General features: G+C 45.7%; 1 protein-coding gene and 1 long non-coding RNA gene across 2 annotated transcripts; one reads left to right on the top strand and one right to left on the bottom strand.

Annotated features, from left to right (window-relative positions):
* On the top strand, positions 1-22,546 carry MTMR9 (myotubularin related protein 9). Its single transcript, XM_035320239.1, has 10 exons — positions 1-336; positions 2,927-3,035; positions 3,675-3,800; positions 9,502-9,675; positions 11,358-11,575; positions 12,818-12,979; positions 15,027-15,168; positions 15,748-15,968; positions 17,875-18,026; positions 18,751-22,546. Exons 1-10 carry the CDS (start codon positions 152-154, stop codon positions 18,912-18,914), a joined length of 1,653 nt encoding a protein of 550 aa, XP_035176130.1. The 5' UTR covers positions 1-151; the 3' UTR covers positions 18,915-22,546.
* LOC118163536 lies at positions 1,765-22,255 on the bottom strand. Its single transcript, XR_004749099.1, has 3 exons — positions 22,199-22,255; positions 18,271-18,277; positions 1,765-1,776 (listed from the first exon to the last, which is right to left on the bottom strand). It is a non-coding gene; the product is annotated as an uncharacterized LOC118163536 (long non-coding RNA).
* Positions 22,547-23,708: the final 1,162 nt, after the last annotated feature.

The raw sequence follows: 23,708 nt of genomic DNA, 5'->3' as shown, positions 1-23,708 counted from the left end.
TGCGTCCCCCACACGCTTCCGCCGCCGTTCCTCCAGGGCCCGGCCATGTCGGCGGGCTCGGGGCTCGGGGGCTCGGGGCCGGCCGCGGGTCGGGGCCGCTGAGCCCCCTCTCGGTTCCCCCCCCTTCCCGGTCCCCCTCTTCCCGGTCGCGATGGAGTTCGCGGAGCTGATCAAGACGCCTCGGGCAGACAACGCGGTGCTGCACGGCCCCCGGTGCCCGGCGGTGCGCGGCACCCTGTGCCTCACCGGGCACCACCTCATCTTCTCGTCACGGCTCAGGGAGCGCGGCGAGGAGCTGTGGCTGCTGCACGCCAACATCGACTGCGTGGAGAAGAGGTGAGGGGCGGGTTTCTGTCGTTACTAGAGGTTTAGGTGGGAAACGAGGAGATATTTCTGGTCAGAAAGAGCGGTCGAGCGTTGGGACGGGTTGCCCGGGGAGGTGGTGGAGTCCCCGTCCCTGGGGGTGTCCAAGGAAAGGTTGGACGTGGTGCTTAGGGACATGGTTTGTGGGTGACATGGGTGGTAGGGAGAAGGTTGGACCCAGGTGATCCTGAAGATCTCTTCCAACCCTAATGATTCTTTGATTCTAAAAAACGGCTCACTAGAGGTGGAAGGTGAGGTCCTGCCGAAGGGATCTGCTGAGCAAAGCTGGTGGCAGACACAGGATCTGGCCCATCTCAGCCCCACATCACTCTCCAGCTGCCTGGCAGCGTCATCCCCATACTCCTCCAGCAGCTTGCAGAAATCAATAACGCCCTTCGCATCGTGCTTCTTGCTGGAGTGGTGTGGCGAAGCTGAGCTGTGGCTACAGCACACCAATAGCACGTTACTCTTGCCCATCCTCTCTTGTTACAGGAGCTTCAGAGACAAATCTGAACAGAGTTTCTGTCAGTTTTATGTTTTCTGCTGCCCCATCGTGCTTCTCTCAAGCTGTTGAGTGCCAGGCCCCTCACATCTGGTCTGCTGCATGGTCATTCTTTCAGTTTGGTCATAATATATATTTATTTTTTTAATTAAAAACTCAACTCCTCTGCTCTCCTCATCTTTTAAAGCGATCCAGAAGATTAATTTCCTCTCTGACAACAAGGCAGGGAAGATCAAGCAGCAGCAGTTACAGATATCAGGCTTCCTCAGAATGGGTGAAGTGTTGGTCACTGATGAGGTTTGTTCCTGTGCTTCTGATTTCTCTCAGGGTTGGGTAATTGTTGCTTCGTGGCCTGAGTGTGGAGAGGAGCAGGGTGAAACTTAAGGAGATGTGCTCCTATCTGGTACTGCCCAGTCACTGGGGTGCTTTGGCCACATCCTCATTGCTGCTTGTACTAAACCAGCTTAAAAAAATACTACAGAGAAGCTTATTTTTTCTTTTAGTTTATAATGTAAGTCAATATGAAGGGAGAAAGGAGTATTTTAAGCTTTGATGCCAAGGAGTGGTGCATTGCTAGCTCAGAGCATAATTTATAACGGAGCTCGCTGTGCCTGCACATCCTTCAGTTAGCCCTTACTGCCAGCCCCAGTTTCTAAAAGGTCCCTAGAGTGGGCAGCTCCCTCCTGAGAGCAGCTTTGTGAGCGTAATTGCAACGAAACTCCTCCACGTAAAAGGAAAGGAGACTATATTCCTCTTAGTGCTGGAGAGGATGGAATAACAAGGCTCTTTAAACCAACAAATACTGTAGAAAGCTCCAGTTTGGCACTGCTTCAGGGTATGAGTGCCTAACAACTGTGTTACTACGGCAGGTTCATAAAATCTCTTCTCCCAGGTCCATGATACGAGTGTAACTTGTACAAGGTGGTGTTTTCCCCAGTTACCAGGTGCTCATTGAGCTGTTTCCAATGTTTTGTAGTTTTTTCATGACTTAAATTTGAGCTGTAGGGTGTGTTGAGAAGAGAAGCGGTTTCTAGTGATATTAGGTGGAGCTTTTGCTGGAAGAAATTGGGGAAAAGGGGGGTAGCCCCAGTGATGCGTGCACCCTGGCTGGGGGATCTGTGAAGTAGTGCTGCCGCGAGCGTATGTGATGCACAGACTGGTTGTGCTGTAGGTGCAGAGCTTTTTGGTCAAAATGCCTCAGTTCCTTCCTTTCAGTGTTACTGAAATTTGAATGGGCTCTGCGTGTTAACCTTTGTTTGCACAGATCACCTGTAATAACTTTAAAATAAATTCGAGGCACATTTGTAGCTCAGGTGAAGCGACTCAAAGTGTAGCAACAGGTCTGCTCTTAGAGCTGGTGCAGCTCTGCCCTTGTTTCTGTGGTCTGTCCCCTGCTTAGTCCCCCAAGGGACTGAAACTTGGTCCTTCAGTTTTTGCTTCCTCCTGTTTCTTGCATCACCTTGGGTGCTATGAGCACTGCCGTGGTGTGCAAGGAGACTTAGCTGCTTTTCCTCAGTTCACCGCCCTGCAAACAAAAACCTGCATCGCTTCCGTGAGTGCTGCTGGCTACTTAACGTAAGGAAAACGTTCTGTATCTGCTCAGATGTAATCCTTCTTTCAGATCTGCAAGGAGGACTGGAGAGGGCGTCAGTGTGCTGTTTGCTTTGTAGCCTAGTTTTTCTGGGTTGATTTCCAGCTGAAGTTCCCAGCCTTATCAGAGGGGGGAAAAAAAAAAAAAAAAGAAAAAAAAACACTAAACATTCCTCTACTCTCGCATATTTTAAAGCAAAGCCAGGGTGAAAACCTTCTCTGTCTTGTAATACATCCACTCGCTGCCCCATCACAAGGGTGGAATAGAAAAGCAGAGCGCAGCTTGAAAAATAACAAATATTTCTCTGTTGTCATCTTTCCAAAACCGATATATCTACATATACACTGCAGAAGAATTACTACTAATGGAATTTTATCTTGCAGGCATATGTTGTGGGAAGAGCTCTCATACCTCACCAGACCTTAGAAGATCTTGTTCCTAAGAGGCTCTTTCTTCCTGTCTTGCTGCAGGTTTGTGGGCTCGCTGGGTACCATCGTTATAAAATGCAAAGATCTGCGAATCATTCAGCTGGACATACCTGGCATGGAGGAGTGTCTGAACATCGCCAGCTCTATCGAGGTAAGAATTCATGATGATTATCACACTTAGGTTCCCAGACCTTCATCAGACCTCAGCCTTGGCTCTTTTCAGTCACGGAAGTCCTCACTGCTGTTGTGGAAGGCAAATGAGAGCTGTGGAATATCTCCTTTCAGTTGTTAAAACAAATTTATTCTTTGTAGGCATTTAAAAAAAAACCACTAAAACACTTAAGTAAATTTTTCCCAATAGCATTTGGGAAAATGATGCTCAGCAGAGTTATGATGGAACATGAGGAGGTGAAAACAAATCAGACCGAGTAAGTTTCAGTGTCTCAAACAGTGTTAGCAACTGACTCTTGGAGTTTAAAGCTCAGTCGTAGATGTAGGAGGTATCCCATTAATTATACCTGTTACATAACGGAACCTGCACAAGTGATGCTATGCAGACAAATCCCCAGTTACGGTTAAATTTTCTGGTGTTTCCTTTTTTCTGTGCTATATTTGGCTATATGACCATTAAACTACCCTGCAGGTAACTTAGTACTTCAAACTTAATAGCTGCATGCTTTCATATGACTTGTGTCACCACTGAGGAAAACACCATTTGCTGTGTGTTTTAGGAGCAAAACTGCAGTTTGAAGGAATTTTAACTACCTGTTTATTTCTCTCATCCCCGCAGGCACTTTCCACGTTGGATTCTGTCACCCTCATGTACCCGTTCTTCTACCGGCCCATGTTTGAAGTCGTTGAGGATGGCTGGCGTTCTTACCTGCCTGAGCAAGAGTTTGAGCTCCTCAGTTCGGTGGTAAGCTGAACCCAAAGGTTTGCACAGACACTGAAGTGTTTCACCCAGTGCCTGGAGTGGAAATCCTCTGTGGGTTATAATAGCTGATAATGCCTGGGTGGAAAACGAGTGGTGTTCTTGGTGCTCTCTGTAAATGTCAGGCATTTCTCCTCGTGCTAAAATTCCTGTTTGGCACTTGTATTTCACCTGGTGGAAATGGAAGTACGAATGCAGGAAATGTTTGTCCCCTGGGGATGGCTTCCTCATTGTAAGAATGAGTACAGGACCTTTGCTCTGGGTTTGTTCGAGTTCAGTTTTCATCTGGAGCGGGATGAATCTTTGTCAACCCCTGAACTGAAACAAGGCTGTCTTTAAAAGCAAACAAAAACTTACACATAAAAATTACTAATGAGTTCATAGCTCTCTAGGAAGATGACAGTATGCGTGCCCACTTCAAAATACTCCTAGCGCTAGTTCATGCCGGTGAAATGTTGGAAGGGTTCAGAAAACAGGGCATTTCCAGGTGCTGTAAACACACGTTGATCCTATTTTGGTACTCATGAGGTAGGAATTGTCCTTGTAGAATTGCATATTGTACCTCAAACTTCATTTTACGATGCTGAATTTGATGTAGCAGGAGCTGGCTCCCTTGCAGGATTCTGCCTGGTTTGATAGTGCCTTGGGTTTGCATCTCTGTGTTTCAAGTCCTTCGCATTAAATATGCGAGCTTGCTGCATCGCTTATGTTCCTGAGACCACATCCATTAGTACAGCATCAAAGAACATCGATTTTTTTTTTTTTAATATGCAACCCAGCTTGTCTGCAGGATTTGTCACTTCCTGTTTATGACTAATAACTGAATAATCTGATTAGCTCGGCCAGATTCATATGATGAAATCAGAAAATGAAAGGAGTTTAGGGGTCTTTCTATTTTTGTCTCATAATTAGATGCATGTCCATCTTCACCTGCTGTCAAAAGTAATAAAAACTGACCTTTTCTAATAACTAACCCCACAGCTTTTGTTTTAATTCAGTTGGGTGAGTCAAACCTAAGATCAGGGTGCTCTCCTGTTTGGAGGCAAAGCATCAGATGTTTTCCAGGCTCACAGAGGCATTTCAGGGAGAATCAAAAGGCAAGAAATGGAAGCGTGCCCTTTGGTGAGAGGGGAAATCTTGCAAGAGCAGGATTGAGAGCAGCAGGAGATCCCTCAGAGCTCAGTGGAAGCTTGTAGGAGATGGTTCTGGTCAAGTCTTTCTGCAGGTAGCTGAAAACCTTTCTGGTTTTCAGGAGTCAGATCACAGATGTCTTTGGGATTTACCATCACACAGATGGAACTGCTGACAAAATCCATTGATACACTTTTTTCTTTTAGAGGCTTTAAAAGGGCACCGATAACTTATTTGTGAATCCCTTGCCTTTCTGAACACAGATTCCTGGTAAGAAATACAAATATATTTCTTCCCAGGATTTGTCTCATAATTAAAAACCTAATGATTCATCCCTTTAAAACATACGTATCTAACAGCTGTTGATTAATTCTTGGCTTTTAACCTAGAATTTCAGATGTAACTTTTTTTAAAATAAATGGTGACAAAAGCCACATTCAAGTGACTTACTTTCCCTGAACAACAGATTAAAAAATGTTGTTGACCAAATATTTCTTGTTCTATAATTAAACTTTATTCTGGGACAGGCCAGAACAAGTAAATGGCTGATTTTCTGAAGTCAAATGAGTGAAATTCAAAAGGTTACTTTCCTCTCCCTTAAATCATCCATCTGGCTGTGTTGTGCTTCCAACTTACTGTGAGATGAGACTTTAACGATAATACAGACAAATGTGAAAGGAGCAAAGAATGCACAGGATAGACGACGTTTGCTTATCCAACTGTTGTTTTTTCTGGAGGCACTGGGTGCGTGAGACCTGGACTGGCTACAGGTACGTCAGGGGAAAGTTCTTTTAAAGAAAATGGCATTCCTCGCTGTGCTCCTGCATAACCAGTGAGTAGCTGAATGGAATTAGAGAAAAAGCAATGAAAATACTTCATTTTCTTCTGAGGAGTCAGGGAGAAGTTTCAGGTCAGGATGGAGAAGTTTCCCTTCTGCCAGCTTCTCCAGTTGCAGGGTACTGTGAGCTGTAACTCTACATTCCTCTTCAAGATAAGGGAATGGCCCTGGGAAGCTTATACGCTCACGGGATAATCAACATGAAGATATTTCAGTGCCACGGAGCTCGGTTTCTTTGTCTATTTCTTTTTTTTTTTAGATTTATTTTGTTGTCAGTGTAGGAAAGCTAAGGGTTCTGGACAGTTCAACTGGTTTATCTTCTGTCCTGGAGTTCTTACAAACAGCTGATTTTTCTGGTTTGGGTCTCAGCTTGCAGTGCAGCAGATAGTGAAATACAGGCGATCAGACAAGCATCAGTCTTTGCCTGCGTCTTTTTTGCTTCTTGTCCATGCACCCTCTGTTACAGGGCTTGGTGCATTCTGTCCATTCCTTGGTACTGACCCGTCGCTGCTTTGCAGGATTCTTCTAGGTCTGTGAAGGCTTCTTGAGCTGTCTTCTAACGCTTGTTATTAGAGTTTGAGTTGTTTTACACAGTTTTGTTGAAAATTACTTTTTCTATTAACTGCAAGCTCTTGGGAGGAAGAATAACTCCAGTTCTAGCTTTCCAGTACAGTAACATTTGAAAATTGCTGTCTCTAAACAAGTTCCAGGACAGGCAAAGTAGAAGCATCAGAGAGTTAATCCTGCACTATGTTTAAGAAAACACTTCTGACTACCTTTTTGTTCCTCCTTTGGGGTCTTCTCCTCCCCTTTGTGCTTACCTGCAGTCCTTTGCCACTTCAGCATTAACTGACACTCTTCTTTTTTTTCCCGAATCCTTAAAGTTCAGGTCTCTAGATCTCTTGCCAGGAGAAGTAAATGTTGACTTTGTACTTCCTCCGAGTTTCACGCAGCATACTTTTTTGATGTCTGAAGATGAGGTCGACCTCTTCTCTGTTTCCCTGCCATCCGCGCTGCTTCCTGCATCTGCCTCTACTCCTGCACGTAGCTGAATTGCTAATCCCTCACTCTGCCAATTGGTAATGGCAGATTTTTTTTCCAAATTGCAGAGATCCCAAGCAAAATCCACGGAGATGGTTGCACTGTTGGGTTTTACTGTCGCCTAGTTCATGTTGGAGTACACTTTAACAGTCTGAAGCTGGCTCTGCAGAGGTTCACTGGATCTCTGCACCAGTAGATCTGTTACGGAAGACAAAGGGTGCTAATTGCTGCCCTTCTCCTCCTTCCCCCGTAACGGTAAATTATAACTGGCTGACACAACAGTATCATCTGTCTCGTGTTATAAATGGTGAGGAGAGGAGGTTGTGAGCTGAGTTAAGTTATCGAAGTGGGAGATAAATCAGGTTGATACTCTTCTGTTCCTCTCGTACTGGTGGTATCGGCGATGGCCAGTCTTTCAAAAAGGATACTAAAAGGTTTTGATTCTGCCCTCCCTACGTCTTAGGTAACAGTAAGGTGTTTCAGTTCTTTCCTGTATCACTCATACTTCTTAAACTGTGGACAAATTGCACACCATCATATGAAATCTACTGTAATTTGACACAGGCACCCCAAAAAGCACTAAAAATATTGTTGTTGGCACAAAAAAGAGTGAACTGTGACCGGCCAACCTCCCTTCTGAGATCCAGACAGTTTCATCTCTGCCTGTGACATGATTGCCAGAGGCAATTTAACTCTGTATCTGGGAGAACCTTGTAAAATGTAGATGTTCACGGGAGCTGTTTTGAGGTTAATGAATAATGAAATAAGCTTACAACAGGGCTGCTGCAAGACTGTCTGGGGAGGCTGCTAAACGCGGTGCTGAGCACCATTCTTGGTGATGGTAACACCCATGGGTGCTCTTTCCAGCATCTTTTTCTTAGGCTGCCACCGAAGGAGACAATTTTGCTGTATCCTAGGCCCCACATCCCTTGCATTGCATCTGTTGATTGTGAAGTTGTCATGAATCAGATCGTGTTTGTCTGGTGGAGATACTTAATTCCAAGAAGCATTTCTAGTTCAATCCTGCTTTTCCACTGGACAAGCAAGGCAAGCAGATTGCTTTGGATACCCAGGTACAGGCAGGGGGAAGTATGCCTTTGGAAAAAAAGGAAAGAGAAGAGACCTTTCTGATCAGAGTTGTGCGGTTCATGCATGTGAATCCAACCTTTCGGAATCAATTTTTGGTACAACTTGTGTTCTGTTACTGGATAACCTGTCATGCTCTTCTCTTCCTCTGATACCTGCCTTATTCCCCTGCCTTTTTGTCTAGCTGGAGCGTTCTCTGAACACAAATGAGCACAGGTTTTTACAGCATCTGTGAGGTTTCTGCCTGCTGCAGTTGTACAAGTTTTTACCGGTCCATACCAAAAATGCCTCATCTGAGGAATTACTTGGGGTCTTATTTTCTTTCTTATACTTGTGTCCTGTTTGGTAACTAAATATAAGAAAGAGACCTTAATAGCAGCTGCCTCTTCCTCTTCAGAAGACTTTATTTCATTTTATTTTTTTGCCTGGAGGCAAATTTGACTGTCATTCTGCTGCTGTTTTTAAGAGGCTAACGCTGTTGCTAAAATCCAAATGTGCTGTAGAGGCTTCTGGGTCACTTTCCCCACCAGGGTTTCTGCCAGCAGTTTTGGTTGGCCATAAGGAGTTAGAGAATAAGGACACAACGACCGAAGATGAAGCCCAGCAAAGCCACCACCCTGCTACCAAGAACCCCGAGCTCTGTTCCTGCCAAGCTTTAGGCGCTGCTCTGCCGGATTCAGTAAGTGAGGGCTTCTCGTCCGTCAGTTGACCTTTGGTTTTGCCTGAGGTGGAGCCAAGGCTTGCGTCTGACCCTGGTAGCCTGAGCTCGCTGCCAGCTGCCTGTCAGAAATGCCAGCCGCCGGCTGCAGGGTGCCGAAGTTCAGCGGGTTCTTTCACAAACGTTTGGCTGCTGGAAGCTGAAAAATTATGTAATGGGAGCTCACCGTGAGCCCTTGGTGCTCAGATGCTGCTGTGGTTCCAGGAAGTGCTTCTGGAGGAAGAACTGTCGTGGTTTACGTTAAGCAGAGCCCACAGGAAAGAACCGAGCTGGAAAAATGTTAAATTGCGACTTCTACCCTCAAAGCAGCTTTGTCATCCGGGGCTGAGTTGTCTGCTAACGCACTAAGTTCGTTTCTGACCGTGGGAGGGAGCTAAATGGGGAGCTGTTGTGGACCAAATCCCACACCTGAAGAACCAGGGTCATCTTCAAAGAGTCATCTTACAAAGTTTTGCAGGCAGCAGATGATGACTGCGTGCTGGTTAACGAGCTTCTGGGAGCTGCTGCAACAAGATGTGGTTGGAGACAGCATCAGGAGGTTCGGGGTGAGGGGATCGGTCTGCAGGACCTCCACATGGATACTAAAGGGCTAGGCAGGAGCATACCTTTTGATATCTATGATACATGTGCGTATTGTGCCTTTGATCCGACTGATCAGTGTAGTTATGCTGTCACAGGGGGTTCAGAGTCCTGGGTGAGCAGAAGTGATTAAGCTCAGTGACAAGTGAGCTTTTATCTGTGGCGCAGATGGAACAGATCACCGTGTGTGCGTGCTTTGTTCTGAATATGGAAGTTCCCCTTTGCTATTACATTTCACTCTAGCAGTAATATTCTGTCTTCTGACCTAACGGCTATAACTTCTTCCCTTTCAGACAGATGAGTGGCGTCTAAGCTGTGTCAACAAGGAATTCTCTGTCTGTCCCTCCTACCCTCCTGTTGTTATCGTCCCCAAATCCATCGATGACGAAGCGCTCCGGAAGGTCGCACTGTTCCGCTATGGTGGTCGTTTCCCAGTCCTCAGCTACTACCATAAGAAGAACGGGATGGTAAGTTGGGATGGCTGATGATTGTACCTGAAGGAAGCACGTGAGCCTGCTCCAATCTCGTCAGCCTCTCTTAATGAACAGAACAGCTTGTGCTCTAGACTTAATGCAGTTCATGAGACATTCACTCATTATTTTCCAACTTATTTGTATGTGTATGCATTGAAACTGGTTCTGGGTGATGGAATGAGTAATCTCCATCCTAGAAATAGCTATTAGCCTGCTTGTTTGGGCGCGTACGTGGCATGAGCTTGTCTCATCTTGCTCTTACTGCTGGGAGCTTGTAAAGCCACCGTTGGCACCCTTCCTTGCCTCGTCTGCCAAGAGGCTTCACGCTGCAGGGATGGCAGAAACCACATTGTCATGTCTCTGGGTGGTGGGCTGGCTCCTCTGCAACGGAGTCACGATGACAGTGAGCGTGCCCGGAGCCAGCGCTGCTTCTGCCGGGTAGCTGTCGATCGAGTGATCGGAACAATCTGTTCCCCGAGCCTCTCAGCTTAACACGTTTCAGGAGCAGCGAGTTCTTGCTGTTGCAGACTTCACCGCCTTTCAGTGAGCCAAAATCTAATTGAGGCAGCAATGCGCTGTAATTAAGAAATGCACTTTATGAAATCGTTGGGTAATTCTCTGCATCTCTTGCTGATGTAACTTGTTCTAAGGATGTTGGGGTGTTCCGCTGGCAGCTTGCAACCTCGATGCACGCTTCTGAGTCAAATGCTCTTAAGTGTTCTCACCTCCTGTTGCCAAGATTTCTAAGGCCACAGTTAGAGGACATCTAATCCGACCCAGCAGTGTGCTACCTTCACATTTTTTTTGCCTTGCTTTTAAAATCAGCTCTCCACCAACTTCCTAAGTAGCGTTTTCTGCTCTTTTTCTGCTTGAGTGAAAGCTCTTGAAGGAAGACGTGTTCAATTATCCCTCTGAATTGTGCATGTATCAAGTGCGAGGAGTATAGCAGCGTTTGGCTCAGCGCTTGAACTCGTGACAGTAATGCTGTCTGTCATGTAGCTCTCCTGGCTTTGAGTTCTTAAGTATAGCCGGGGTTGCTGACTGGCTGCCCTCACCTTTTAGTTATTGGAGCTGTTGGGATGCAATAGCTTTCTGATTTGAAAGGTGTTTACCTAAGAAATCTCAACGGATAAACCTGTTGAACTAGGGTGAACTAGCCGCTGAGTAAAACTGCCTAACAGACATGGTTAGTATATAAGTGACTCAGATACTGTAAAAAAAATGATTTGAAAGAGACCTGGAGAATGAGAATCGTAGAAATGTTGGTTTATAAAGGAGGCATCAGCAGGAAGGCAGTTCAGTGGCTTGCAAAGATGGTTCTACAGGAGTAATTAAAGAACAACTCTGTAACTTTGAAAGTTGCCAGCCAAATAACTGCACTATTTAAGGATTTCTAGTTGGGTTTTTAAATAAATTCAGTCTCTGTGAGTAATTGCACTTAAGAACCAAAGGAAAGAACTGGAGGATTCAGAGCAAGAGGGAACGGCAGCAATCTGAAGAACCAGAGGAATGTGGGACGGTGTTTCTGTGCATCAAGCTGCGCAGATCAGTGTGTTTGACCATCTAGATGTGGATTGAACTCAAAGCAGAGTTTGTTCTAGACTGAAAGCCATGGATCATTAGAGCTCCAAGTCTTAAGCCTTTGTCTCCTAATTCATGGTGGTTTGTCCTCGCAGGTCATGATGCGAAGTAGCCAGCCTCTGACGGGTACAAACGGCAGGCGGTGTAAAGAAGATGAGAAGCTGATTAACGCCACGCTGCGGCCTGGAAAGCGTGGCTACATCATCGATACAAGGTCCCTGAACGTAGCGCAGCAGGCCAGGGCCAAAGGAGGGGGCTTTGAACAAGAAGTGTACTACCCCCAGTGGAGGAGGATTCACAAGTGTATTGAGAGGTGGGTGAAACCACACAGGCCCTCCTCTGCTAGGCTTCACGGGATTGCATTGGCAGGGCTAGTTCCATAAAGTAATTGGCTTCTGTAGAATGTGACCAGGCATCCTGGTTAGTGTCAAACAGGGTCACTTTCTGTCAAAATGAGGGTGCGTGAGTGATAAAGACATGAACCTTTGGAAAACTGCTTAGTTCCTTGTTCTGAACAACCTGCTGCTGCAGGTTTCAGATATCTGGCGGTGTCCCTATTTTTCTGACCATCTCTCACTGCAATCCAGCCTTCCTGTGTTCCTCCTCTGTTTTCCTTGAAGAGCTAATAGAAGGAATTTCCTGTCCTCTGCTTTCAACTGTTAGTTTTAAAAAATTAAGTGGAGTTGAGCTTGATATTGATGACTTTGCAGGTGGATGTAGGCATCAGGTGTATTCATTCCTCTGTATGTATCTCATGTTTTTAGGTTTGGTAAGCTCTTTGAGATCTAGTCTACTAGCTGCATCCTTTATTAGACCTGAGCACACACTGGAATCAGTGGTGTTGAAGTGGTGCCCCTGGAAGGTGTAGTGTGAAACAGGGCCAGAGAAGCAGCTGTATGCAGAGTGCCAGCTTTGCAGGGCTTGAGGACATATTCCAACAACTGTAAAAGTGAAAATTTGTCCTTCCTCCCGCTACGTCTTTCTTACATTCTTCAGAATTGAGCCAAACTTAATCTTAGCATGGCTCTGCATAGTGAAACTGAGTCTAGTTTAAAGTTTTCTGTGTTACAGTGGGGTTGCAGCTCTACAGCTTCACACTTCTTGTGTAGTAGAAAGAACAAAGCAGCACTTGGAGCCTGGCAGGCATTTGGTAGTGTCCATGCTAGACTGCAGTAACACTTGTATTTGGAGATGGGAGTACAGCTCCTGAAACACACCTTACATGTGAAATGTTCATATGGCTGAACACACAGAGCTCTGGTAAGAGAAGGAAAAGGCTGCACTGTTGTAACACCTCACAGAGCAATTCATTTTGAAAGTGAAGAGGCTGCCTGTGTCCGAAGAGCGGTGTTCTGCTGGCAGTTGGCCGCGGTTTGGGATTCCCAGCAGAAGCCAGCTTGCAGAATAACGAGCTGCAACATCTGTGGGGTCGTACTTCCTGATGTAAATGCGCGCAAGTCTTAGTGCTGAATTTTGAGATCAGTATGTTTTTGTGGGTTGCCCTGGTTGCTGTGGTACTGCTGATGTTTTCAACAATATTTTGCTCTTCCCAAAGGTTTAATATCCTGCAGGAAAGCCTCATCAAACTTGTGGAAGCTTGCAATGACCAGTCACACAACATGGACCGCTGGCTCAGTAAGCTGGAAGCTTCCAACTGGCTGACTCACGTCAAGGAGATACTAACAGCAGCTTGTCTAGCTGCTCAGTGCATTGACAGGTAAAGCTTCCTTCAAAAAAACTGAAGCTGTAAGCAATGAATGAGAAACTTAATTGTTAAATACTCTGTTTTCTTTAGGTGGCATTTAGACCAGTAGTAATTGGCACCGTGAACTAGCTTGCTTGCACCAAGATACTATTTCGTCATCATGGTTAAGGAATGTTCCATCAGATTTGCACTCTTGAGTACAAGCCTGAGGGAGGAAACACAGACTGCAAATAGATACTAGATCATCTAGGTGAAATCCGTTCCTATATCTGATTCAGGCCCTCTAATTCGGTTTGTTTTACTGAAGGTTTAGGTGAGAATGTGCCCATCTGAAATACTGTGTGTTAGCCTAGTAAAGTGAGAGCAGTCTTCATAAAAAGTTGAGGGTTTTTTTTTTAGCTGAAAGTTTTCAGTACTCCACTTCCAGAGACTAAACCGATGGCATTTCTTTGTTTTCCCCAGGAATTGGTCCAATGCTTTTTGCTCTCAAAATTCTTATCCCCATAGTCCTATCTGAGCAATCTTGCTCATCCCTTATAAGTGTTTGTGACTTCTTTTAACCTAATGCTTTGTTAATAAATCCTGCTGATTTCACTAGCTTATCCTCAAAATCTCTTCATATCTCAGGTTGGAGAGCGAAAGCCAATGGTCAGGTGCCAAGGGTTGTAAAAACCAGATGCAGGGGTCTAAATGCGGTGGTCTTGTGGCTCTGAAAGGGGAAGGCCCTTCTCAAAGCTCAGGGAACCTTTAGCTTTCCGTAACAGTCAGGAAATCAGTTACACAAATACACAAACAATGCAGTCTCATTGGTAAAACAGCATCACTGCATTAAAATATGAGCTGCCGTGCTTTTTAAAAGCACTGACAGCATCTCTTTAGTTACAGACTGTGCCAGGAAATGATTGCTCTTGATCAATAGCTTTATCTGTAACTCTTTCCCCTGGTGTACAATGAGAAAGATCGGTGACGAAACTCATCTGGCTTGCTGGGAGAGTTCTGTCATCTTTAACCTCCTCTTTGCTTTTTCTGTTTGCCTGGAGTTAGGACACGCCAGCTTGGACCTGATGCCTGGCCTGGCGATTAGGGCTGAGTTGAGGAGAGCAGTTTGGTTATGTTGCCCCCAGGGCAGGAGTGGCTGGGGCAGATCTCTGTCCTATCTTAAATTCTGAAGGCCAGAAAGGTGAAAAGTGTTCCTGGCACACCCCACATCAGCTCAGCAGTGAAGCTTTGCCTCTGCCACTGCCTGGGGGGGGGGAGGAGAGAGCATCTAAAGGTTATCTATACTTGTAGAGGCTCTGGGTTTATTTTAGACATAGGACTGTGGACAAAGATGTTGCAGTGTTTAAGGTCCGTTCTTTTTTATTTTTCATTTTAAAAAGCAGGTACTGTCTGCAGCATGGTAGATTGATCTGTTTTACCCATGCTTTGAATAGCTTGGGTCTCTGCACAGAAATAAATACAGCATGCTGTTAATGTCCTTGCTAGGTGTAAGGATGGTGGCAGAAGTGAGGCACTGGGTCAAGGTTTGCGAGAAGTAAAGGTTATAAATACAATTCACTACCATCCTGTCCTTAATTCAGGAGTTCTTAAATTTGGATAGCATATCCAAAAACAGCCTAGGATGGAAGAAGAGGAGAGAAAAACAGTTGTCTTAGTGACAACTAGGGTGTGGGGAGTGACAGCATGTGGGTCCCCAACAATGTAGAAAAACCTTCCTGCCCCAGATTGTCCCATCTCAGGCTGCTCCTCACGTTGTTCTGCCACTTCACTCGTGCTGGCGTGTGAGTTGAGAAGCCTTTGTGCTTGGCTCTTAGACAAGCTTCCTTGCTCAGCACAATTCATTTTCCTTTCTGGAGACCAAGCTCTGCCTCTTCTTTCTCCTGCACTGGCTTACTGGCTTTTCTTACAGTAAACCCCAGTTAAGGTGTAAATGTAGTTAAGCCTGGGTGTGAGCAAGAATCTCATCGGACTGTTGTGATGCTGGCCTCCATGGGCTGCATGTGTCCATGGGATATGTTCTGCTCGTTCATACTGTTATTCCTTCCCACCTTTCTCACAGGGAAGGTGCGTCCGTGCTGGTTCATGGGACTGAAGGAACGGATTCGACACTCCAGGTGACTTCTCTGGCACAGATTATCTTGGATCCAAGGTGCAGGACCATACGTGGCTTTGAGGCTCTCGTTGTGAGGGAGTGGCTGCAGGTGAGTACTCGGGGATGAAATGGCAATCTGTTCTGTTCACACATGCGTTGAGAAATGGCCTGAGAGGCAGCAAACAAGTTGGGCCTTGTTGCAGCCCAGCTTCGTGTGAGCAGCCCTTGTCCGAAGGAGCACCATTATTACTGAGTCATTTGTACTTCTGGCATTCACAGGGCTTGTATCTCTCATTGTAATTCTCCAGTTTGAGGGAACTGCCTTTCTTGTGTGCCCAAGGAGAACGTCTCTTTAGAATACTAGAAACACACAATTTTAATTCTGCTCTGTGCTCTTGCAGCTAATACCCTCAGACTGATCCTTTGGTGCCCCTACACTAGTTTGCTCTTGGTAAAGTTCTCTAATAAAATACAAGTGCTGGCTACAGAGCCAAAAAAAGGCAGAAATGCCTTTTTTTCCATGCTTTTTTTGTCCATGCTCACTAGCAATTTATCACTGGATGTTTGATGAAGCTACAGTTGTAGAAAATAACAGTAGTAGAGTAGTTGCATGGACAGAACTGGCTCTGAAATCCTTGCTATACGCATTCACATCCCGTTACTTTGTGTGGTGCTCTCTGATTTCTAGGCTGGCCATCCTTTTCAGCTGCGCTGTGCCCAATCAGCCTACTCAAACACGAAGCAGAAGTGGGAAGCCCCGGTGTTTCTCCTCTTTTTGGACTGTGTGTGGCAAATCCTGCGTCAGTTCCCTTGCTCTTTTGAATTCAACGAACAATTCCTTATTATGCTCTTTGAACATGCTTACGCTTCGCAGTTTGGGACTTTCCTGGGAAACAACGAAAATGAAAGGTTGGTGAGGATGCTTCCTTTGAACCTTGCGAATATCAGGCCGTATCTGGCAAAAAAAAAAAAAAAAGTTTATTGGTGTTTGAAAAAGGTGATTGTGTGGTCTTCCTTAATACAGGTGAGGTTCTTGCAGTTCTGTGATCTGTGGCAGTGGTAGGGGATTTTTCCCTTTGACCATCGGGACATTGCGAATAAAGGAATCTGTGGCCTGGTTGGGGAGAATTTGCCTTCTCCAAGTTCAAACTATGACCTTTGATTGTCTTTTCTGTTTCCCTGGGTAGCGCTGAAGATTCTCCACCTTTCCTTATATAATCCTTTACATAGAAACACTTTCTTAGGAGGAATAAATCAGCATCAGCCTGGAGGAGGAGGTCAAGGCAGGCACGGGCCAAAGCTGCAAAGTTTGGCTCTTAGCTGCCAGGCAGGGATGTGACTTTATAGCCAGCTGGTCACAGCACCCTCAGGAAAGGAAGGATTTGCTTTAACTTTTTAACTTAACATCCTTTAACTGCTGGAGGTGGAGAAACACGGAAGAGATTCTCTCACGAGGATCTGTCCCACGCTTTGGCAAAAGTTAGGCTCGTTTAGCTGTGAGCATTTTAGCTGGGTTGGTTTTTTTTTTTTTTGGCTGCACAGTAGTAAAACTTCAACAAAAGGACCCCAAATCCCTTCAGATACAACCTGTGCCTTAGAGAAATGTGAATTTTGTGTGTTGAGGTTGTGAGCACATGCTGTGAACACTCAGATGGGCGCACTTGTGATTATTTTTAAAGGAAGCAGCTGAGATAAGTTCTTTTGGAGTCTGCCTTGCCAGGTGGTGTCAGACCTCTTGCTGAGCTTGCTTGTGGCCTTTAAGGCACTTGAGCAGACCTAGCTTCTGAACTCTCGTCCCTTTTGGATGCTGTGCTGTACCAGTGGAGGAATTTTGGAGTCCAGAAGGACAGGAGCCTCCCAGGACAGCTGGCAGCTGCCAGGGGTTTGAATTCCTGTTTTAATCTTAGCAACTTCTGTTCTCTGGTCTTCTGACTCCAGTAAGATTATGTCTGTTGGTCTCCTGCTAAACTGAAGACCACTTTAGAAGGAAAAAAAATAGAGCTGATAATACAAAAAGACAGTTTCAAACTTTCTAGAAACCTTTCTGCCCTTAAAGTAACCTTTGCTTTTAGAGGAGGCTCTCCTGTTTTCTGCTCAACTGGTCAGGCTGCAAAGCTGTATCAGATTTAAAACTAGTGCAAGGAAATCTGAACGAGTATTGAATGTTACATGTAATTACCTGCCTGTCACATTTGGATGTCCAGCTGTGAGCAGAAAATGTTTGAAGGCTAATGTTAAGCTTGTTCTGCCTGAAGTATTCACGGGAATCTCACACCCGGGTGCAGCTCAGTCAGAATGAGGTTTGCCAGCATCTAGGGAATGAAAACCCTTGTTTAACTCCAGGAGGTGGGTTTGGCCTAGGAAAACGGGACTTTGCTGTGCTCTGATGCTTCCTGCCACCAGAGGGACCCAATGGGACGTCCCCGTTGCACAATTCTAGCACTAATACTAACTTAACAGAAGGATTAAATCCCTTTCTAAAAGCTGGCAGGCTGACCTTTCTGGGGAGGTGAATGGTTCTTCATCTGGACAGAAGGCAACTAACTCCCACCCAAGTTGTGAATGTTATTTCCTCATCTCTTCTTTGAAAGACACTGCTGGGTAAACAGGTTTAGGTTTCCACCAACCACATGCTTTGTAGAGGAGTGGTACAGAAAGAATTAGAAAGAATTAGCAGGAATGTTCACCCTTGGTTTGTCTGGGCCGGTAGCACACAGGAAAGCCCATAGCAGTCTAACCTGCTCATTTCTGACAAAACAAAATGAGTCTTAATAGTAGAAAATCAAAAGCTAATTTGGTCCTTCGGATTTGCCAGGTCTAAGCTGAAGCTGCCACAGAAGACCATGTCCCTGTGGTCCTGGGTGAACCGGTCTGAGGAGCTGGGCAAATTCAAGAACCCTCTTTTTGAGGCCAACAGCCTTGTCATCTGGCCCTCTGTTGCCCCGCAGAGCCTGCAGCTCTGGGAAGGTAAGCCAGCCTTCCTTCTTCCGTTCCAGGCACTGTGTGTCTTGTGGCTACTGGTGAAGCTTGTGTCCACTCCTGTTGTCTCTGCTCCATGCTTAGTCTGTCTCAGCTGGTGCTGATCTCACTCCCTTTGAAATCTGTTCCAAAATATTTCTGGCGTGTAGCATGCCCAGAAGCATAATGCTTTCTCCTCAAGTTTGGCAACGTGCTGTTCTTTGCCTGGGATCATACCAAGCCTTCCTAGTACCACTTAACTTTTTAGCACAGCATTTCTGCAGCGATGTAGCCATATCTACATCTGCAAGCCTCAGGTTTTTGTTCTATATAAACAAGACTTCCCTTTCTCCTGGCCAGCAGGTGAATAATTTTTGCAGTAGATCTTCTGCTGCAGAAACTTTTCCCCATTCCATGTCTGCTAAAAAGTTAACTGCAACGTAGTCAGCAGGCAGCCATGGCAAGCTAGAGACTAAATACGGATTGGTCTTGGTCAGTATATGAGGGAAAAAAAGTAAGGCCAAAAAAAAGCTTTTATTTTTTAACCTTGCTTAATAGAATGGTGAACTCAGGGGAGGTTCAGTATTACTAAGTGCTGTTGAGGGAAGATTTCTGTTTTTAAGAAAAAAATGTATACATTTTATGCACATTACTTGAGACCAGTGGAATATGAATAGCAGTTCCCTGCTGTAACAAAAATCCCTCCTGACTTTTTCTGTCTCTGGGCTTTCAGGTGTCTTCCTTCGGTGGAACAGGCCTTCCAAATTCCTCGATGAAGCCCAGGAAGAAATGCTCAACATCATAAAATACAACAGGGAACTTCAGGCAAAGGTTAATGCGTTGAGGAGGCAGCTGGCAGAGCTGGAAACGGATGATAGGATGCAGGAGAACCTGTGAGCTGCCAGGGCTTTGCCTCAGGTCTTTCTTTTCCAGTTCCCTTTACGTTAAAGACTAAACGTGGAAAGTGCATGTATTGCAAAGTCCTCTGGTACAGCTCACCCTGCCCTCCCGCTGCTGAAACCTTCACTTCACACTATGTACCTCCCTGCTTTCTGGGAGGGATTTGTTTTGTTTACAGAAGATACACCCAAGTGGGCACAGTGTCCTCTCTCTTGGCAGCTTTTCTGTCTCTAAATTGTGTACAGTGTCAGTATAAGCTGGAACTCTTACCTCCACCCAACTGGATGGATGACCAAGATGGGCCAAGAGATGGGACGTTTCAGACTTCCTTTGGACTTTATTTCCCTGAACTCTCTAAGCACTCTTTGCAGGATTAAATGACAAAGTTCTGTATAGATAAGGAAGGGCATTCTGTCTGAAGGCACCTTTTCTCCCCAAGAGTAGGTAAGGCAGCTTAGTTCTTTAGTTTCCTAGCTAATGGTATAAACTACAAGCTCAACCAGTCTATATGACGCTTTCTGTAGCCTTCACATCTATCACTGGTGGGTTTTTTTTGTGGCTTGGGAGCCGTAGGTTCAATACCAAACCAGAGTAAGAAATGCAGTGCAATACGGGACCGAGGTAGGGATTCTGCTGCTAATGTTTAAGCCATGACCTTCAGGTGGAATTGTCCCTCGTGGATAAATATCTCCTAAGAAATAAAAAACTTTTATTATTATTATTATTATTTTACCTGGAAAACACAGAGGTTAAGTGGTTGGTGGAGGTGTTCCCTTGCTCAGCAGAACAGTGATTTGGAGCTGTCCTTTTTGAACTACTGCCCTCTTGAAGCTTCTTACTGCACGGGCTGTTTCTGTACATTTGAACAGGCTCATGGCATTGCCAGGGTGCATGAGCAGCACTTGATCTACAGCTCGACAAAATATTTTCACTCCATTCAGTGCTTTTTTTTTTTTTTTTTTACCTCACTCTTAGACACGTTGTGAAACTTCAGAAGCAGGAGTTGGGAGTTAACATGATCTAACATCCCAGGTTGCTGCAGACTGGAAGGCTGTCACACTACAGAAATGCTCATGGTGTAAATCACTCGTAGATGCTAAAACTGCCTAAAGATGCTAGAGAGAACTTTACCAGGTAGCTTTGTATTTTGTAGCTACTTGTTTCTGTGACTGCAGTCTGCTTTGTTATAAAGCTTGAGGGTTTTTGCTTTTTCCTCCTTCAAAAAGGCAGGTAAGAGTGGTCTGGCATTTTAACTCATCTCAGCGTTTGTTCAGCTTAATTCCATTGGTAGCTGCACACGACTTGAATTAAAACAGTGCGTGTGGCTGGAATTGATATTAAAAATTGATTGCTGTCAGCCTGATCGGGCTGAAAGAAGTGGAGCTGTGTTAGGTCAATCTTGATCTCTTTGAAAAGTGTTGAACTTCCAAGTAATTTCTTTGGGGTTTTGGAATGAGGCTGCCTTTACCTAAAAACCACTTAACATAAAGACAGATAGGACAACAGGATCTGTAGTTGTCTTGAAAGAATCTGGAGAGTAGTCTTCTGCAAAAATTGCATAGCCACTAAAAATATTTTTTAAAGGTGTTCTATATCCAAGAAAACTATTTGTGATGGCAATTTCAGGCACTCCCTTAATGCCTTTTGTTCCACTCTTCTATTTCCTTATTTATTTTTCTGACTAGCCTAAACCTAGTCCTGAAGCCATCTCACTTCAGAAAAACAAACAAAAAACCAGCTGTTATACCAGTTTCTACCAATTCCTTCTTACAAGTCGAGAACAACTAAATCAAGGCTGGCATAGGGAACACTTCTCCGGGTAGCCGGTGATCTTTACTACGTAACAGTAGAGATGCAAGTTGGCAACACCTTCCTGCCGCCTCCAAGCTCCGGATTTTGGAGCTGCCTTCTGGGTGTATTGCAAATGAAAGCCCTGAACGTTACCCTTTAAAATTACGGCTGCGTGCTCTGCACCTGCCTGGACGTTGCGCTCCTATCCAATTCGCAGTTTGCTGTTCCTGTACATCTGAAATACGTGATCACTAGTCAGATGAGAAGGGATCAGAAGGGACTATTTTCCCCATAATAGGCTATACATAAAACACGCTTAATGGTTATGCAGTTTTTTAACATAATAATTATATATTGAGCTAAATAACAGAGAAGCAAAGGGGGTTGGTTTCTTTTTTTTTGATCTGATGGCCTGCCTCCTCTAGTCTCGTGGAAACTGCAGGCATCTGAGGAAAATGGGTAACCAGCTGTGACAGCTACCAAAGGGCAGAAAATTCTCGCTGAGCTTTCATCCTTGACTTGCGTTTCAGGACTCGGTCCACACCCCAGTGCAGTGCGTGCACCTCGGCTTCACGGCGGTGTGGATCTTAACGAGAATTCCCTAGTGTCATCCTGAGTAGTGACAGCAGTTTGTCCCACCCCCTGATTCCTCTGCCACGCGTCGCCGTGTGTTCACAGCAAGCCGCAGGAGCTGGAGGGCTGAGTTAACCCGCAAACAGCCACCTCGGTGCCATGTTACAGTCCTGCAGGGTGTTGCGTGAGGTGGAGTTGAGACAAGATCTCTCCTGGGACAAGACAGTTCTCAGACCTGTGGCAGGCTACTTAAGGTCTGTTTGCCTTTTCATTCCCAGCATTTTCCAGGTTCGAGTCTAGTGACTACTGGTAGCACGCAGTGGAGCAGCGCCCCTTCTTTGCTTACCCGTACATCTACCGTATCTATTCACTTATTTGATCAGCTTGCTTCTTGTTAGCCCGCTGCACTCGCCCCGTGGAGTCGGTGACACGCTGCTTGCAGTCACCCGTGTCTTCCTGAGCTCTGAGCGTTGTGGCAGCGCCCAGCTCTGGCTCAGCAGCCTGACACTGCTGCTGAGATGCCCGTGTCTGATCTTTTGCACCCACGTAATAAGCTGGACATCGAGGGGCCCCTTCTCCAAGCTCTGGGGTCAGTCAACGTGGGGACACTGCCGTTTACCCAAAAGAAAAAGGGAAAAAGAAGAAACTTGCACAGCTTTCACGAACACAAAGGGAATATGCACCTTCAATATTCTGATTGCATCGATCTAACTCTTGAATGTGGCCACCTGGTTCAGTGCGCTGTTGTCCGCGTTGCATATGATACAACTCCAGTTGCACTGTGCAGCATATCGGCGTCTGGCGTCTGCTTCGCTCAAGCCTTGGAAAGCCTTGTAGGGGTTCCTCTACGAGGGAAGGTGTCACCGGATAGCCCTGCGTGATGTGTGCTCTGTAGCTGTTAACGCGTACAACTCTACGTGATGAGTGCACTTCGGCCCAAACATCTGGGATTGTTCATTGGACTTGGCTGCTGCATTGATCCTCATTTTAAAATGAAATGAGTAACAGGGCTGGGAGTTTTTGTGCTATTGTTAGATGTATGCTGTATGTGTACAGAATCCTAGCTGCTGTGGTATTGAATACATTGCAAAACAAAACAAAAAAAAAGTGAAAATAGAGGAAAAATTATAATGGCTGAAATGGCTTAGCCATTTGAGGGGAGAAAACCAGATACAAAGTGGCTGTAAACTTTGCTGTAGATATGTTGAGAACATAGTAGACTTGTCTGTTCAAATTAAAACCTTGAAGACTCTAAAATTCTTTAATTACAGTGGTGAATCTTCTTTATTAGTACTGCCTTCACTTTCCATTGGGGGCGTGGGTGATTTGGGTGTAAACACTTGCCTGAAGCTTTTTTATTTTTCCAGCTCGTGCTTTTTCTCCTACAGCTCAACGTGGGCTGTGGTGGTAGAGAAGGAATTTGTGCTGCGGGGCTGCCTGGAAAGGCTGAGACTCCGAGTCTCTGCACAGTTTGCAGAGCTCTGCTTCCATGTTTTTGGCCCTTTGATGCCAGCCCTGCACATGATGAATAAACAAATTAATTAGCTATGATTTTTAGCTTGTGTTGGATTCTCTGAAAGAAGGCTGGCAGATCTTAAAGGGAGAGGGGTCAGGACTGAAACACAACCTAGCAAGGAGTTCATCAGGAGAGCTGGGGCTCTGTTACCTACTGTTTTAAGGGGAGGTGTGGGAAGTTATTTTACGTGCCAGGGAAAGGGGGCAAAAAAAAAGAGGCAATTTCTTGAGAAATAGTGTCTGTGACCCACGGAGAAGATCTTCCCGGGTTGGTGGGTCAGTGCCCTGTCTCCCTGGGGCAACGCTGGTGGTCTCTGCCACTTGTCTGGGGAGTGAAGAATTCATGTGGCCTTTGGTTTTTCAGCAGATGAGCGCTCGGCTGCCCTGCAGCTCGTGTGGTCCCTGATGGTTACACAGCGAAGGGTGCGCCTATGATGGGTTCCTTTAGCTCATACAATCTGTCTGCAAACAATGCTTTGGTCCAGCGTGCAAAACATTTGATGGGAAGGAGCAGTGAAGACTGGGACAGATTCTACTCGGTGGTGGCCAGTCTGTGAGTCACGTCACTTCCAGCCTGGCTTTCCAAGCCTCCATTGCCAAACCTTGCTGTATAGAATGAGTGCTGGAGGGGTTTGGGCTGGCAGGGACCTTGAAGCCTGCCTGGTTCCAGGCCCCTGCCCCCAGCCCAGGCTGCTCCCAGCTCCATCCAGCCTGGGCAGAAACACCATCTCCTGGAGCTGTCTAGTGAAATAGGATCAACTCCTAAAGGATTGGATTGTTCTCCGAACCGAGCACCACCCTTAAATCTCCAACTCGCCGGCTGCTCCAGGATGGCACCTGCTATGTGGGAGAGGAGGAGCCGTGCCGTGAGGATTCCCTTTCCTGGGATTAAAACCAACCTTTCACTGTCCT

This window comes from Oxyura jamaicensis, chromosome 3 (assembly GCF_011077185.1).
Source record: "Oxyura jamaicensis isolate SHBP4307 breed ruddy duck chromosome 3, BPBGC_Ojam_1.0, whole genome shotgun sequence".
Classification (NCBI taxonomy): domain Eukaryota; kingdom Metazoa; phylum Chordata; class Aves; order Anseriformes; family Anatidae; genus Oxyura; species Oxyura jamaicensis.
Note: the sequence above shows the minus strand (reverse complement) of the source record. Positions and strands in the feature narration are given on the sequence as shown.